An 18,888-nucleotide genomic window follows, 5' to 3' on the forward strand; every position below is an offset into this window, starting at 1 on the left:
CCGAGGCTTAATCAACACAAACGAGTATCCATTAAAAAGAATGGAAACATTATACCAACAAACACCTACATCATAACATTTAATACATCAAAAGCCTCAAGAGAGATAAGAATTGGCTATTCAATTGAAAAAGTAGAACTATTTATACCAAACCTCTACGATAAATATCTCACTGCTGATGCTATTCTCTATCTATATAAGAGCCAGGTACGTCCAAGGATGGAATACTGTTGCCACATCTGGGCAGGAGCTGCTAGAAAGGACTTGTCCTGCCTTGATAAAGTTCAAAATAGACTTCGTAGCCTCGTAGGAGATGTCCTTTTCTCCTCCTTGCAACCTCTATCTCACAGAAGAGATGTTGCGAGTTTGTCTCTGATGTATCGTTATTTTCATGGAAAGTGTTCGGCTGAGCTTCAATCTATGGTCCCCCCTCGCCAAACTTTCACAAGAAACACTCGTCTAGCTGTAAACACTATCAATAATTCCCCCCACTCTTTATCTGTGCCTAAACCTAAACGTAGATTCCATGAACAAAGCTTCTTTCTTAGAACTGCACGCCTGTGGAATTGTCTTCCGTTTTCCTGTTTTCCGGCTGAGTACAATATGGTTGTCTTCAAGTCTAACGTAAATAAGTTCTTGATGAGCCACTCCATATAAGTTATGAAATTTACCAAATTTTCATTACTAATGATTACTATATTGTCCAATTTCTACTGTACACTCTTTAACCCTTATCCTTGAGTGGCCTCTTGGCCTTGATAATGTGGTGATGCCTATGTAAAAAAAAAAAAAATGTCAAAAATTTGGGCATCATGAGGATGTATGTTACAGCTGACCAACATGTGGCAAATATGCTCTAAAAACCCCGACCATAACACAAATGAATGCACAAACAGATGCAAATGTATAAAGGACCATCCTACCTATGCTATGATATATGGAAAAAAAGAAAACAAGATTATAAAGGTAAAACAAAACGTTTCATTCTCTGAAACAAGGAAAATTGCAGATAGATATATGGAAGACAAAATTACAAATTACAAAAAAAAGATAAATCACAGAAAAAAGTGATAAATATGATATACTCATTGAAAAATAAATGAAACTGGGTCCAAATGATTGGCAAAAATTCATAACCAAAACAAAACCTACAATCACAGATACCACAAACGTGAATATCTACCCTGAAATAAACCAAAACAAAGATCAAGTAAAGCAAAACAAAAAAAACATTAGCATCAAACCAAACAAAAATGGAATCACTACAAATCCCTATCACATTTGGAAACAAAGAATCACTGATCCAAGAAAGAATCAATAAAAAAGAAAATGAAACAAAGCAAGAACCAAAACACCCCCCAACACATCATGATCACGATTCCAAACAAAAATAAAAAATAAGCAAGAAACTATTGAAACCATGGAAGTTGACAATAACATCAACAATCCAAAACAAGAAAATGAAACATAAACCATGGTTAATAAAATACTACAATGGAATATAAGAGGCCTAAAAATTAATATTGAAGAAATAATACTCCTCATCTCATCTAATCCTCCGTTCTGCAATAATTTTCCTTCACGAAATGCACTTAAAAGAAGATGGCAGAATTAATGCAAAACATTACTCAATATACAATTACATAAACAAAACAACAAACTGTTGCAATAATCGCAGCACTACACAAAGCTCACTTTCTATACCACCGAATGAAACAATAGATGAAATAGAACTGAACAATCTAATCCAGCAACTACCAAAACCTTTTTTATTGGTGGTCGAATTTAATAGCCATAATGAACTATGGGGCAGTAAAAACAACAACAAAAGAGGTCAAATCATTGAAAAAATAATCAAGCAAAACCAGTTATGTTTACTCAATAACAAAAAGAACACATATATCTATCCAGCAACAGAAACATTATCAGCAATAGACCAAAATTTATATAACCCAACCATTATATAACCCAACCATATACATGGACTATAGCTGGAGAATACATGACGATACATGTGGAAGCGACCACTTCCCAATTATACTGAAAAACGAGAACCCCAAATTAGAAGACAAAATGCCCCACTGGAATATACAAAAAGCAAATTGGGAAAAATTCTAAAACACATGCCAACATAGACTAATACCCGAAGCAAGCATTAACTCTGAACATATTACCTATTTCAGCAATGCACTACTTTCCATTGTGGAAGAGAGCATACCAAAAATCTCTACATCTCCAAAAGACAACAAACCCTAGTTCAATAAATAATGCAAAAAGGTCATAAGAATAAGACATGCTAACTTGAGAAAATTCAAAAATAATCCAACAAAAAAAAATTTGGACATATTCAAAAACAGCAGAGCAAAGACATGGAAAACTATGAATGAATCAAAACGAAACGCATGAAAAAAGTATGCATCAAAAATAAATGAAAGCACTAAAACCAAGAAAATATGGGGAATGGTCAGGAAAATATCAAGGAAGAACAACAGAACCCGATCAAACACATGCAAACAACATGAAGACTACCAACAAGGAAAACATTGCAAACAAACTAGCAGAGTAATTTTCAATAAATTCATCATCAAAAAACAAAATAAAAAATTTCAAGTTTTAAAACAAAACAAAGAAAAGAAAAAAATTAACTTCAAATCAAAAAATGAAGAAAAGTACAATCAACCATTCAATAGCACAGAACTAAAAGAAGCAATACACAGATCTCATGATACAGCAGTTGGCTCTGATGAAATCCATTACCAATTTCTTAAAATAAACTACCAAAACCATCTCTGGACTATCTACTACAAATATATAATGAAAAATGGATAAATAACAGTATCCCAAAAACTAGAAACAGACTATAGTGATCCCAATACCCAAATCAAAAAGGATCATACAAATCCAATAAACTACCGACCCATTGCCCTCACTAGCTGTCTATACAAGACATTTGAAAGAATGGTTAATGAAAGATTAACTTGGTTCTTAGAAAGCAAAACCTCAGTCAGGTTTCAGGAAAAGAAAAAACCCTATTGAGCACTTAATAAAACTCAAAACAAGTGTAAGGGAGGCATTTACTAAGAAGGAACACCTAATAGCAAATTTTTTTGACCTCAAAAAAGCATAGGATACTACTTGGAAGTACGGCATCAAAAGAGACCTGCACGAACTAGGACTAAAAGGCAGTATGCCAGAATTTATCAGAAACTTTTTAAATGATAGATTCTTTCAAGTACAGATGGACAACATACTTTCAGTCTAAAAAAAAACAAGAAATGGGTGTCAACCAAGATAGCATCCTATCTGTCGCCCTTTTCAGTATAAAAATAAATAATATCATAAAAAACATAAACCCAGAAATCGACTACGCTCTATACGTAGACAACCTACTCATATATTATCAATCAAAATATATACCAACAGCCGAATGCAAACTCTAACTCTACCTAAATAAGATAAATAAATGAGCCATAGAAAATGCATTCAAATTTTCAGAAGAGAAAACAAAATGCATACATTTCTGTAAACTACGAAAGTTTCATCATGATTCCACCTTGAAACTGGACAATAATAATATCCCAGTCATTGATCAACACAAATACTTGAACATTATATATTGATAGGAAATTGACATTCATACCACACATAAAATACTTAAAAACAAAATGCCACTAGACCATGTAATTAAAGTGTTAGCACACACTGACTGAGCTGCAGATAAAACTACATTATTAAAACTAGACCAATCTTTAATTAGATTTAAACTTGACTATGGATGTTAGATATATGGAGCAGTAAGAAAATCATATCTGAAGGAATTGGATATGATACACCACCAAGAATTGAGATTGGCCTTGGGAGCCTTCAGAACCTCTCCAGTGGAGAGCTTGCATGTGGAGACTAACGAACCACCACTGACCTTAAGAAATCAAAAACTAGCTCTACAATATTACTTAAAGCTTGCATCATGTCCATCAAATCCTGTATATCAATGTGTTTTCCGTCCACAATATACACACCTCTTCAACAAAAAAGAAAATCTTATCAAACCCTACAGAAAAGAAAAGGTGCCCAGATGGGGCTTCTGTGTTTAGTGCAGAGGTGTCTGCTACTGACTTTGTGCTTGATATAATAACAACTGATGACCATCAAAAATATCTTATACTTATAGATTCTCTATCAGTACTCATTTCACTGAAAGAAAAAAAAAAATACAAATCCCCTTAATAAAATAAACATCATAACAATGAATAAATACATAATCTTTTGCTGGATTCCAAGCCACATCGGCATCTACATGAACGAAAAAGTGGATGAAGCAGCAAAATATTAATTTCAACAAAACCATACAACGGGAAAAATCCCTTATACAGACCTAAAATCCAAAAGAAATATATATATATATAAAAAGAAAATGGCAAGAACATTGGAACTCATATAATAAACTATTCAAAGTAACACCAAACATTGGAATAAGAGATACAAAAAAGATGTCAAGAAAATAAGAGGTAGTAATGACTAGACTACAAATAGGTTGCACTCATGTCACTCACATCTACTAAAAGAAGAAGAGGTGCCTATTTGCATAATGTGTCAGCCCTACACAGTACATAATATACTGACGGGCTGTGTGGACTTTAAACGGGCCTGAATAAAGCATTATCAAAAGAATAGTCTAAGGGAGATATTTAACAAGATCAACCCAGAAAAATTATTGAATTCCTGAAAGAGATTAAAAAATATAACAAAAGATTCCAAAAACAGCTAACCAACATCTAACACATAACAATGTTCCGGCGTTAAATGACCCAAAAGTGGTTGATATACTACAAAACAAACAAAAACTTCACTGGCAGAGGAATGTTATTGAAATAGAATAGATATTTGAAACAATAATATTTACAGGGTTCTGTGATAATAAAATAGGAGTGGAATGTTTGTATAAACAAAAGTTAGGATAGTTTACAATAGCAAGGATGACAGGATGACCTTGATGTAACATGGTAATTAACAAACAAGGATTGAGTTGAGCCATTGGAGTTGTTGACTCGGAAGAGATTTTAGTCTCTGTGGTTTATGGAGGCATCCAGTGAACAAAACCAGAGAAGATATAGAAATTAAGATAAACATCAGTAAACTCCGAAGGAAGTATGAATAAAATTTTCTGTGAATTATAACTTGATGTTATGGCATTTTTTTTCGGAGAAAAAGTATCCTGTGTCAAAGACAACCAATAGGAAGAAAAGAACTATTCGAGAAGGTATGTTTCCCTTTTGTCTGGTGCCAATCAGACAAAGATATTTATCTGACTCTGTTACAAGAAGGTGTCTAAAATGTATTTGTCTTATTTTGTGAAGTGTCCAATTGAATCTTGATATACGTTCACATACACAACAGATACTACACGATAGTCTGGTAACATACAGACATGAATATTTACACACATACATATATGTATACACACTAGACAATGCATGTAGACACGTTATTTGTATGAAAACTTATGTACACATATACATCACAGCTGATACGTGTATACACACCACTATGCAATAGTTGAAGGTTCAATCTTTAGTGCGGGCAATACTCAAAATACAATTGCGAATTGCTTAGGACCCTGTCATGGCTGATGGAATGATGCTATCCTCCGTGGATGAATAAAGGGTTTCGTTCTGTGCAGATTCCCAGAGTTTGACAAGAGGTCAGAGATTACATCAACCAAAATATTACGAAAATAACTCAAAATGAGAACAGTTGTCCGAAGAGTCCAAATAATCCAAATAACCAATCCTCATCTCAAAAATTTAGAAACACAAAGGAAAAATTTTTTTCTGTAGCAAGGCAAAATGTAAATGACATTCTAGATAATTCATAAGGAACTTTCTTTTTCAGAAAATACAGGAGCGATACTAATAACACACTAACAAAACACTATCATGAATTTATTTTTGATAACATCTGAGAAGAATCTGATCTTATTGTTAATACATCAAATACCAATAAATCGCAAATAAGAGGGAAAAACACAACCAGGGCAACAAAACTATGATTTCACAAATTTCATATTGCCGATATACTAACAGCCTGCTCCCAAATGGCAAAATACCTTAATTTCTATTTTATTTGAAAGATCTGTGATTGGCTAATTTTATTTTATTTTATTTTTTTTTTAATTACATTTTCACCCCAAACAAGGCACATTGCCACTTTGGTGTAGGGGGCTATTATCAGGGGCAGAAACTACTGGGGCACTATGTTGGGATTTGGGCAGCAAGATGTCGGTTCACGTTGCACTTGAACTTCTGCATGTCAGTACAGTTGGGGAAGCAGGAACTTGGAATGGAATTCCAGAGTCTAGCAGTTCTGGGGAAGAAACTACTAGAGTAGAAAGATCTTTTACATCTAGGGATCTCTACTGTGTGGGGGTGGAATTTAGCTGCCTGTCGGGTTTGTCGGGGTGTCTACGTCGTGGGGGCACAAGTGTCTGCAGTTCGTCAGAGCATTAACCATTAAAATACTTGTAGAACAGGCAGAGGGATGCAACGTTTCGTCGATGGGACAGAGGCTGGAGCTTAGATGCCAGTTCAGGGCCTATCAGATTGGCGACCCTTTTTTGAACCTTGTCTAGGAGCGAGAGACTAGTAGCAGATGCACCAGCCCAAATGTGACAACAATACTCCATACATGGGCAAATGGTGGCCTTATAGAGGTACAGGATATTTTCAGGTGTCAGTAGTTTTCTAGCACGGTAGAGAGAGTCTACCTTTTTCGCAGCGGCCCTGGCAATGTTTTCAATATAATTATTCCAACTCATGTTTCCTGTGAACGTTAGGCCAAGCAGTTTGAAAGATGTACTCTCAGACAGGGAGTCACTGGCCATTGCTATTGGTGGCAGAGAAGGTTTCTTGTAATTATTGAAGGAAACCAGTTTAGTCTTGGCAGCATTGAATGTGACCATCCGTTTATGTCCCCATTCCACTACAGATTGGAGGTCATCCTCTAGTGTTTTTGCCATTTCTTTAGATATGTGTTCATTTGTTTTCCTGTCATGCCTGTTATAGTGTGGTGTCATCAGCATATATACCCATCTCAGAGGCAGTTTTGTCGGGGAAGTCATTAATAAATATTAGGAACAATAGAGGTCCAAGGATAGACCCCTGAGGCACTCCCGCATTTATATCACACTGTTTAGATGTACGACCGTCGAGGACAACCTGGATTTTTCTCTTATCTAAGAAGGATTTAATTATGTTAAGTATTCTACCAGTGATACCGTATGATTTAATTTTCCTGAGGAGACCCTTGTGCCATACCCTGTCAAAAGCCTTAGATATATCTAGAGCTACCACTCTGCCCTCCCCCGCTTTGTCCAGTGAATGGTATATACGTTCAGAGATTACAGTGAGGAATAACAAATTATTTGCATACCCATCATTGCTTAATTTATATATGTTTATTCCCAGATATTTCTGAATTCCCACCGTTCCCCTGGACAATGAATGGCACAACGTGTTCTTTTGCAGGGTTCATCATGTTTACACTTGTTCTTGATACACGAAACACAAATTAAGATCAATGCACTCGGAAAAATTTGAACAACGTACATGCATTAGATACAGGTTTTCAATTCAGATGATTTAGCCTTGATTTTACTTTACTATATAGACTGTTACTTAACTAACAGTCCCAGTAATAGTTGCTCACACTGGTTGAAGCATCACCAACTTGTATGTTGTGTCTGCGATAGTTTTAGAAAGCATTAAAAATTATATTTTTGTTTCGTTTTTTAAGAAAGGAACACCAATTTATATTAAAACTAAATTATATTCAATATTAATTTAAAAAAAAAGTAGGAATGAATTAAAAATAAATAGTTAAGTTGTTGATAAATTTGTTTAAATAACCATTTTGTTTCATGGGTTTTATTTGCTTACCTCCCCACGAAGACAGAATTAGACACAAGATTGATTTTAATGTAGAAAAAATCGAGCTCAAAATTAAAAAAAAAAAACTGCCTTAGTTTAGATGAAGTTCTCCTCCATTGACCGGAAAGATAAGATATAGTATCTGAACAATTCTTGTAATATTATTGAAGTAAAATAACAAAACAGATTTAGTCACAATTTTTAGTTGTAAAAATTATATAAAATCGTTTTGTTTCTTTTTCATTTTCTTTTCAAATAACTTTGTAGAAAGAAAGATATTTGCCAAAATAAAATGCTTGATTTTATTTAATATTCCCTCTTAAGTCTGAAGAAAAGGATCTTGAAAGAATGTTCAAATTAAATCTTAAATAAATACAAATAACTGTTCTCTTTAAAATTTGAATGTTTTTCACACAATGACTAACACAAATTTTCTAAAACTTTTTTTAAGGTGTGAATTTAAAAATTTGTTGATTTTTGTCATTTGTTATCAAAAAAAATTAACTTGACATACCAAAAAGTAAACAAACATTAATCTTCCAATTTTTTTGTTTGTTTAGGTTTGACTGATATTTCTTTTTTACTATATGCTTTTATGTCCAGAATAATTGTTTACTTTTACAAAGGTTTTTTTTTCAAGTACTACTGTAGTTCATGAATTGTGCTGTTATTTAGAAACCCATTTTTAACATAGGGATGAGGGGGGGGAGCTTTATTAACTATTCTGTACTTTCACCTAACAATTTGATAAATGAAAGATATAAAAAGTTGAATTTGAAAATCTTATCTAAAATAGGTCTGTAAACTGCAGAAGTACTGATATTCTAATTACTGTTCTGCATTTGCATTATGTAGATTTGTTGTTTAGAAATTCAAATTTTAAACAAAATAGGCACTTACTTTGTTTGTTATTAATTTTTTTAAGATTTAGTCTAAACATTTTTGTAAGAAGTAAATAATTTTTTTTATTTTCTTTTCCAAACTTAAAAGGGAATACTAAAATAAAATCGAGAGTTTTTGACAAATGTCATTTTACATTTTGATAAAAATAGACGCTTGATTTCATGTAATCTTTTCAGCTGAAGTTGTGACTAAATCTGTTTCATTGTTTAGCTCAATAATACTGGAAAGAAATATTTCAGATACTTTCCGCTGACGGATGTAGATTGCTCAAATGATTATAAGATTCAGTTTGCTTGAATTTAGTGAATCATCAGCATCCAATGATTGTGTCTTTTTGTGCCTTCATCTGTTTTACATAAATAGTATTTACATATGCTAGATTAAGGTACAGATACGGATTTCTGCTAATTTTCTATTCAGACAATTTAGGCACATTATTCGATCAACTTAATTCCCATCATACATATTCAGTGATACTAGTAGTTTCAATATATTAGGAATAATCTCATTAAAAATAAATTTCACTATTTCTGTCTATAATCACAAAAATTTGGACAATTATATTTATAGCCTGGGATGATAAGAATCAACAAATCTCTGTACAAAATTATACTGAATCTTTTTGAATGTTTCAATCATGTTTTTTTTGTCTTGACACAAGAAGGGAACTATGCCCTACTAATCTGAACTGGATTAATACTACCATTCTTTATCTGGAATTCTTTACAATTCAAAATTTATCTGACTCGATTGATGCTGCCAATTTCTGCTTGGGAAAACTCCATTTAATATTTTCAGTTGTATAATTTTCTTTTCTCTCTGTTATTTCTTTTGCTTTCCATTATTGGATCATTTTTCTGTTGCAAAAATAATTCCTCACTCAAGAATTGATGCGCTCAGTAATCGCCTTTACTTTGATGGATCTGGTTATTTATTTGTTTCCCATGAAACAAAATGTGACACAAGGTCAGTTTAATATGGGAGATACCAGATCTCCTCAAAAGGGGATTCTGCAAAAATAAAATTGCCTTAGAATGGAAGGGTTCCCCCTTCATTGACTAAGGACATATAATTTAAGTGCAGCATCTGAGCAGATAACACACTTCAGCCACCAGTCCAGTACGAATATTGGATATCGATTTTGATGGAATTGAATCAAAATGCAAATTGTGGAAGGTGAAATTTTTTTAAAAGAATCTGAGAATCATAATGACTCAGAATTTATTGAAAAAAGAATGCAACTGTTTTTGCAGAATTCATACAATGTTTAGACTTTGGATAATAGAAAATAGACTTCGTAGCCTCGTAGGAGATGTCCTTTTCTCTTCCCTGCAACCTCTATCTCACAGAAGAGATGTTGCGAGCTTGTCTCTGATGTATCGTTATTTTCATGGAAAGTGTTCGGCTGAGCTTCAGTCTATGGTCCCCCCTCGCCAAACTTTCACAAGAAACACTCGTCTAGCTGAAAACACTATCAATAATTCCCCCCACTCTTTATCTGTGCCTAAACCTAAACGTAGATTCCATGAACAAAGCTTCTTTCTTAGAACTGCACGCCTATGGAATTGTCTTCCGTTTTCCTGTTTTCCGGCTGAGTACAATATGGTTGTCTTCAAGTCTAACGTAAATAAGTTCTTGATGAGCCGTTCCATCTAAGTTAACAAATTTACCGAATTTTCATTACTAATGATTACTATATTTTCCAATTTCTACTGTACACTCTTTAACCCTTATCCTTGAGTGGCCTCTTGGCCTTGATAATGTGGTGATGCCTGTGTAAAAAAAAAAAAAGAAGCCTATCTTTGATAATGTAAGAGGCCTTAGATAATGGACACAAAGCGTTGAACATGTTACAAGAGCATTATTTATTGAAAGGAAAACCCAAAATGATCTCTATATATAAAACTAACGTCTCTAAAACATACTGAAAACTAGTCAATTACTTTGTTATAAGGGCTGAAACGTGATACTGCTGATTTCTATAGTTTTAAAAGGACTATCTGACGACTTTAAGCCATTTACCACAGTAATAATCCCAAAATAAAAACCCATTACCCTCGGTCAATTCAAAGTAGCCGCAAGGATCTACAAAGAAACAAAAAAAAAAATGATCAAAGAAAATTTTAAAAAATCTACAAATATAAAATTTAAAAATGTCTACCAGAAACTGACAAAAAACAAATTACACCCCTTCCCCTAATAAATGCTTCAACTTTTCAAGGAACATTAATTTTCCCAAAAAGACAATATTATCTGCTATTTTTGTGTATGACCCAACTACAAAATTTTTCAATGTACTTATAAACATTTGAAATGTAGATAATTTTCCTGAGGAACATACATTTTTATTTACACTTTTAATACTTCAACAAACAGTAAAAATTTTTGTTGTAGATTTTGAAGCTGCAGCACTCATTATCATAAAGGAATTTGATTTTATCAATTTTGATTCAAGCTTTTACCCTTTACTGCCAAATTGTCCTTTCAAGTCGCCTTTCAAAAAAACAATGTTTCTTACTCTTATGGCTTGTCAGCCCAACTGGTCTTCAAAATACAGGTATATGCATGGTTCAACAAATGAACGAGGGGTTTGTTTATGTTTGTGCATCAGTTGCATGCTAACTTCCGTCATGTTTCATGGTAAAAAAAATTAATTTCATAAAATAATTCTGACGATAAAGTATTAATCTACGCAGTCACTTTGAAGAACTGGCTTAGTATTGAATAAATTTACATATTCTAAAAATTAGAGGGGTTTGTAGCTTCACATTGAGAAAACTGAAGATCAAAAAAGTGTAAGTGGATACTGTTTTAGACTGTCAAAAATGGTTTCCTGGAAATGTAAAAAAATAAAAGATAAATTGTAGTCCTTTCTACTTGTGAAGTTGAATTTGTTGCATTATCGTATTCTGCTCAAGAAGCACTATTTCTAAATACTCTTCTAAAAACTAGTTAATTCCAATTTTAAAATAAAGACCCTTTTAGACCAAAACCCAATAATTCACCAAATATTCAGACATATTTATATTAAATATAATTTCATAAGAAATGAAATCAAAAAGGAATTTATTCAAACTATGAAGAATCAGAACAGAATGTGGCTTATATATTTATTAAGCCGGTGGCAAAATTAAAATTATAAAAATTTTAGTTTTAAATTTGTTGGAGTTTAATCTTTTAAATAAATTTATTTTCAGAAGCCCAGATGAGAACTCGAGCTCACAAAGATTGGGAGCAAAATTTGTAATTGTACTGGATATGACGTAAAACTGCATCCATTTTCTTTTTACCCTTCTTTTCTTAACCAAAATTAACAGACTAAAAATACATAAATGTTTTAAAGTTTTTCTTAACAAAAGAAATTGGGCTCTTTTTTTTTTTCTTGTGTACACACATAGACATTTTATTTATTTATTCTTTTTTGATTTTTTGAACTCTTAAATAAAACAATATTGAAACTAAAATGGTTCCTTTCCTCTTTTTCTTATTTTTTTTTCACTAGCAGGGAGACCCTACATTGCCCGGGATTTAATGATGATCAACGAATATTTCTCACTCCTATATTTTTATCGTCATCGAAATTGGTGAAATCGCCCGGGAGGAAGCTTCACATGCCTCCATACAGTAACTTAGTCCAAAATATATGTTATTCTACATTGCACTCTAGAGAACCTACTGTTTATTCTATAAAATTATTTTATATAAACTTCTTTCCAGTTAATGAAAAAAAAAACATTAAGAAATTTACGTGCATGGTTTGAACCTAAAGACCACGTCATGCAAAAAAAGAAAAAATGTCAATTTTCAAGTCTTATAAAATTCTTTGCAGTTAATGAAAAAAAAATTAAGAAATTTATGTGCAGAGTTTGGACCTACAGACCACGTCATGCCAAAAAAAATACACGTTATAAACTTACCCATCGTAGAATTTTCATGGCCCGTTGTTCTATCATTGTTGCTTAGCAACCATATGGAAAAAATGGCTTTACCGATGATGGATAAATTTAAATGATGGTTTTGATTATGGATAATTATTGGGGGTATTCTGAGACAAAACTTAACTAAAATCACTCCCAGACTTATACGCTAAAGTTCTGTAAATTTTAAAGAAAATCTGTTCAGCCGTTTCGGGGTCTATAAGGACCGAATTCACACATGCGCGCGCACGCATACACACACACACACACACACACACACACACACAAGCAAAGTTGCATTTATATAATTGTAGATAGATACTCACATGTACATTTTTTGAAATTTTGAAACTCTAAAACAAAATTAAAACTAAAAGGACTTTCACATGAGGCCAAAAGTGAGAAAGGCAACATTTTTGGTATGATATCAGGGTATGATCACCAAGAATTTGGGCAATTATATGTATAACCAGTAGTGATAAGAATGAACTAATTGGATACCAGAATCCTTGTATAAAATATACTAAATCTGTTTGAATTTTTCAGTCATAGCTTTTGTCTTGACACAAGAAGGGAACTGTTGATCATGATTGGGTTAATATTACTAGATTTTTACAATTCAAAGCTTCTGTCTGGATTGATGCTATTATTTTTGCTTGGAATAACAACATTTAATCTTCACAATAGAATAATCTTTTTTCTACTACTACTGTTGCACATTTAGCATCACTTGTTCCCTAGTTCAAAGGTTAGACATTTGGATCATCGACTTGATCTAATGGTTTCTCTCCACTTGATTCGATCCGTCGCCAATGCTCCTGTAAACCTATGTTTCAGGTCCTCCTTGATGTTATCACTCCACCTCTTCCTAGGTCAACTTATTCGACAGGCTCCATGGACACAAAGTTAATGATTCTTCTTGGTTACTTGTTGATTGCCATGCATTGAATGTGGCCAAACTATCTCGGTCTATTCCAGTGTAAGATCTCATCTACTGAATTGACTTCAAGCCTGGATCTCAGCTCATTGATAGGGGTTCTATCAGCAAGCTTTGCGGAGCATATCCATTGTATCATTGTATGATCACTGCGAGTTAGTCTAATAATGTCCTCAACTGTAACAAGCCATGTTTCACTGGCATACGGAAGAACATTTCTGACACGGGTTTTGTAAGCATAACCTCTATTGTGTATCAAGATGCCTTTGCAAGTAAAGATATATAGGAGCTCTCTAAATTTCTTCCATACAGAACAGATTCTGGCAGTTGTAGCATCACAACAAATGTCATCAGACATATCACCAAGATAGCAATGCGATAGAATTATTTCTTTTGCCATTCCGTTTTCGGATCATTTTTCACAAAAATGTTTCTCCACTTAATATTATTAAGTGGAGAAACATTTTTGTAGTAAGAAAATCCTTGGTAAAAAGTAAGAAGGCCTTGTAGTAAGAAAATCTTGGTAAAAAGTAAGCAAACACTTTTTTAAAATAAAATATGTATAAAATACATTTATAAGCCAAATTACAATGCAATATTATGAAAATCAACAAATATTTATTTATTTAAAAATTAATATTTCGGCGATAGACTCCATCCTCAGAATTTTATACATTTTTTTTTTCTTTTTCTTCCCCCCTACCCATGCCATGATGTTAAATTGAGGAAAAACTGTCAGTAAAGAATTTGCATGTTGTCTGTCTGTGGTTTTCGTTTGAAGTGCTGGAAGAATATGCTTGATGCACGTGGGAATAGCAAAAAAAAAAAACGAAAAAAACCCGACAAAATAAATACTAGTCAAACTTAAAAAGAAACTGTCTCCTCAAGTTTGAAGAAAAATATTTGTTTACCTTTTGTTATGCCAGTGTAATTTTTTTAAATAGTAAATGACAATTATCCCACCCCCAAATAAAAAGAGTTAGTAATTGTCTGTATTTTTGAAATGAGGTGTTTTCATTGATTGAGATTGTCGGACTGACTTCCTCATCTTGGTTGTTATCGTCACAACATTTCGGCCGTTTTGCCCTCCGGCCTTCATCAGGTGTTTTGTATCGAACTGGGGAACCGTTTGTTAGGAGTCTCGAACTCAACCCTTTATTATTATTACGGGGGTACCGTGTTCGGACTCCAGCTAGGCTCTGGGACATAGTTGCTGATTCTCTGTTTTGAATGTTACTTTTTACTGCCTTCGTTCAGGATTGAACTCAGCACCTTTGGGGAACTGTAAACTTTGATACAACGTCTAGGACCACTCGGCCATATGTCACTAGGACAATTCTTAGTTGGTTTTTGTTAATGTTAAACCTATGTTGTTATTCAAGGTTTTCTCTCTCTATCAGATACGCCGAGACTCCCTCCCCATCCTTATTACTAGCTTTTCTTCCTAAAAATCGAACCTTTTGCTCGGTATCATAAACTGTTTTTTCGCTGTAAAAAAAAAAAACTACTTGATGAAATTAAGTAAAAAAAATTTTTTGGAGAACTTTGTTCTATAATGGATACATACAATATAACCTTTTTTCGATGTTTTCATTTTTTAATGTATTCATTAAACTGTACAAGTATCCTCTTTACTTGCGTCTGTTTACTTTTTACAAAGATTTTCTACTTTTAATGCAGATTTATTATTTGTGTTCCAAAATTCAAATTTTAAAGAAAAAGTCACTTGTTTTTATTTAAAATTTAGTCCGAACATTTTTGGAAGCTTTTTTTTTTTTTTTTTTTTTTTTTTCAGACTTAAGAGGAAATATTTAAAAAAAAAAAAAAAAATTGAGAGTTTATTTTTGGCAAATATATTTTTAGATATGGACCTAAAGATATTTGCAAAAAATAAGGTCTCAGCTGGAAGTTGTGATTAATTTTTTTTTTATTTTAAATAATACTGCAAGAAGTATTTCAGATACTTTCTGTTGACAGGCCCAAATTATACGAATATGACGATTGGAATCTGGTTGCTTGAATGATCTGCCTATATTGCCTGAATAAACAATCAGCAGCAGCCAATGGTTGTGCCTTGTCGTACTGTAATCTTTTATACATGAATAGTAAAACTGAGTATAAAAATAACAGTACTACAGAAACATTACAGTTCCGAATTTTTTAGATGAGGAATGGTAATATTATTCCGATTAATCAGATTAATGTTTTCATCCTGAGTGTTTTTTTTGTTTTGTTTTTTTTTATAATGTTTCAGTCAATGTAACTTCAAACCTTCTTCAGGTGTAGAATCCGTCATGTTTGGTAAAGAAAAAGGGTGGAGAGGTTAACTTTACACTTCTCAGTTTTTGTAGTTAGGTTCTAGTTGAAAGTAAATTTATAAAAAAAATGATAAAGTCAATAAAATATGAAGTAAAACACGAGGGGATATCATTTTAAAATTATTTATAACATGCCCCCCCCATCCCACACCAACCCTTTATTTTTGTTATAAATAGTTTAGAAAACTATTTATATGCTTGATATTTTTTATTTATAATTTTTTTTTTTGTGAATTTACTTTCAACTAGGAGCTAAATGCAAAACTTCGGCAATGTAGAGTTAGCCCCCCCCCTTTTTTTCTTTACCAAACATGGCAACTTTTACACCTAAAGAAGGTCGACCAAACCATTGTACAAAATAGTACTCAAAATGAGACCGTTAGTTCGATTCATACAAACTACAGAAACCTTTTTTTTTATTACTTTCAGATGTCTCTTCCTGTTGGATTTGAGCGCAGTGATAACAAATTGTATGAAGAAGTTCACTTACCTCCAACTGAACAATCACCCATGTCTCTCGGCTTCAGGCTAATTCCTATTTCAGAGTTTGACGAGGTAACTCTATTTTGATTGTATTTTTATGACTATACTAACTGGAATAACTGTTAGATTTATCATTCAAAGATGCAGGAGATTAAACGTTAAAATAACTGTGGTCCAAGCTCCAACTACTGTTCCATCACTACAATGTCGCATCCCACTGTTTGTTTTGCAAGTACTTTAATGAAATGTGCTCTGATGAACTCATAGCACTTGTACCCCCCCCTCAACGTACATACTCCTGATTAACCCAATAAGCAGCAAAATCCTACCCCTTCACTGTTGATGTCCTTAGATGCTGGAAAGCCATCTACTATAATAGTTTCTTCACTCGGCTGATAGACTTTGGAATTCCCTCTCAGTCTTCTGCTTTCTTGACAGTACTGACCTGCTGAAGTTTAAATGTACTGTGAACAGACATCTCACTGCTCAACTCCCCACAGTTTCCTGTTAGACACGATCCTAAATAGTAACATATTGCCACATTTGGCTTAAAAAAAGAGTATCAAACATATTATACTGACTCATTTGATATAATGTTTATCATATTTGCTGAAGGGCAAGGAGATCAGAGTTCAATCCTTGACCAAGACTTACCAAAGACGCAGAAAAAAAAAAAAACAATGAAAATAATGAACACAACCGAAGTTATATATTTGTCAAACGAAACTCGTGTCTATAACTGACCACCTTATAATCCAAACAATACAAACTGATTCTTCCTCCTTAGCTTCTTATTAGTCATGTCAGGATTCTAGTGTTGACAGTCACCAGGCACACAGCCACCGTTCACAATTTATGTACATAGTAAAGACGACATTATCTATCAAAAGCCTTGGGTATGTCAAGAGCTATTGCTCTAGAAACAAACCTTCCATCAAGAGATTCACTAATCCTGTGCTGTAGATCTATTTTATTATAACAGTTCAAATAAATTTTTTTTTTTTTAATTTTATTTATTTAAAAAACGTTATATTGTATATAATTTATAATTAAAATATGTTTGATCAAAAAATAAACAAGCAAATTATTGAAAATTATAAAGACTAATTTTGTTTTTATTTTTATAATTTTCAATAATTTGCTTGTTTATTTTTTTATTTTCAATAAATCGTTTTACAATAAAAATAGTGTTATTAACATGATAGAAAACCTATCTAAGAATTAAAAAAAAAACAGATTTTATGCGAGCCTGTTATCAAAAGGGATGATTCTGAGTAATTATCGCTTCCTGTAACAATTTATGTACATAGTAAAAACGACATACAGATGCAGACATTGTATACAAGCAACTTGTTAGATGTGTATGTGTAATTGGGGCTTTCATTGTTGGTGATTTTAAAAAAAAAAATTTTTTTACTTGGGGATCACTGCTTGACAACCTGAAGATCAGTAATGGTGGAACTTGGGTAAGGTTTAATAATATGATAGGACGATTCAACAAGAACTTATTTCCATTAGATTTGAAAACTACTATGTTATAGTCAGTTGAGAAGCAGACCCACAGTATTGTTTCACACACAGAGGAAAGGAGCATTGTTCATAGACTTTTTGTTTAGCTTTAGGCACAGAGAATGAGTGAAATTGTTGATACTTGTTGTATGTAGACGAGTATTTGTTAGGAAAGTTTTATAGGAAGGGCCATAAATTGAAGCTCAGTCGAACACCTACTGGTAACAATAGAGTCGAGATAGACTCACAACCATCTCTTCTGTAAGACAGGAAAGTAGGGAGGCAAAAGGTCCTCACCCGTTAGATTTTGTCAAAGCAGAAAAGGGTATTCTTAGGAGCTCCTCTCTGGATGTAGCCATCTTAGCTAAATTCCCATTTTTTTTTGTATTTTTTTTATTGTGATTCATTTTTTCAGCTAATTTCCCTGATAGTCCTGTTAGCTGTGGAGGAGCGGTTCATTCCATAGTATCACATGGTTATAAAAGTTTTACGTTTGTGCAGTTAAGCTCGTATTAAAGGGTTTATTATGCTCAAAACTGGCTTAATGATTGCAAAGAGAAAGAATGTTGAGAATATAACATAAAATATCTAAGAAATGTGGTTACAAATACAGACACCAAATCTCCATTATAATGAGAAAGTAGTTACAAAAGTATTAATCTATTATATAAATCTCACCTGTATGTTTAAATGCATATACGTATGTCTGTATGCCTAAAACTTTTGATAGAGGTGATGGATTTTCATGAGATTGGTATCATTTTGAAGCTCTACCCTTCGGATGACAAATATCGAAAAATATGCTGAAAACGGTAATTCCTTCACCCTCAACTGGACACTTTTCTACAATGAGGGGCTGCTTTTTTCGCCAATATTTTCACAAGTCATCCCCTCTT

General features: G+C 33.0%; 1 protein-coding gene across 2 annotated transcripts in view; it reads left to right on the forward strand.

The window, feature by feature from the left end:
* LOC145291416 (activating signal cointegrator 1 complex subunit 3-like) overlaps positions 1 to 18,888 on the forward strand; it is a 958,449-nt gene that overhangs the window by 36,005 nt on the left and 903,556 nt on the right. For both annotated transcript variants that reach the window (XM_080137231.1, XM_080137232.1), the window contains exon 8: positions 16,430 to 16,555. In XM_080137231.1, the coding sequence (XP_079993357.1) occupies positions 16,430 to 16,555 (126 nt within the window). The remainder of the gene's footprint in view (positions 1 to 16,429; positions 16,556 to 18,888) is intronic.

This window comes from Euprymna scolopes, chromosome 12 (assembly GCF_053919585.1).
Source record: "Euprymna scolopes isolate OS-2025 chromosome 12, ASM5391958v1, whole genome shotgun sequence".
Lineage (NCBI taxonomy): Eukaryota > Metazoa > Mollusca > Cephalopoda > Sepiida > Sepiolidae > Euprymna > Euprymna scolopes.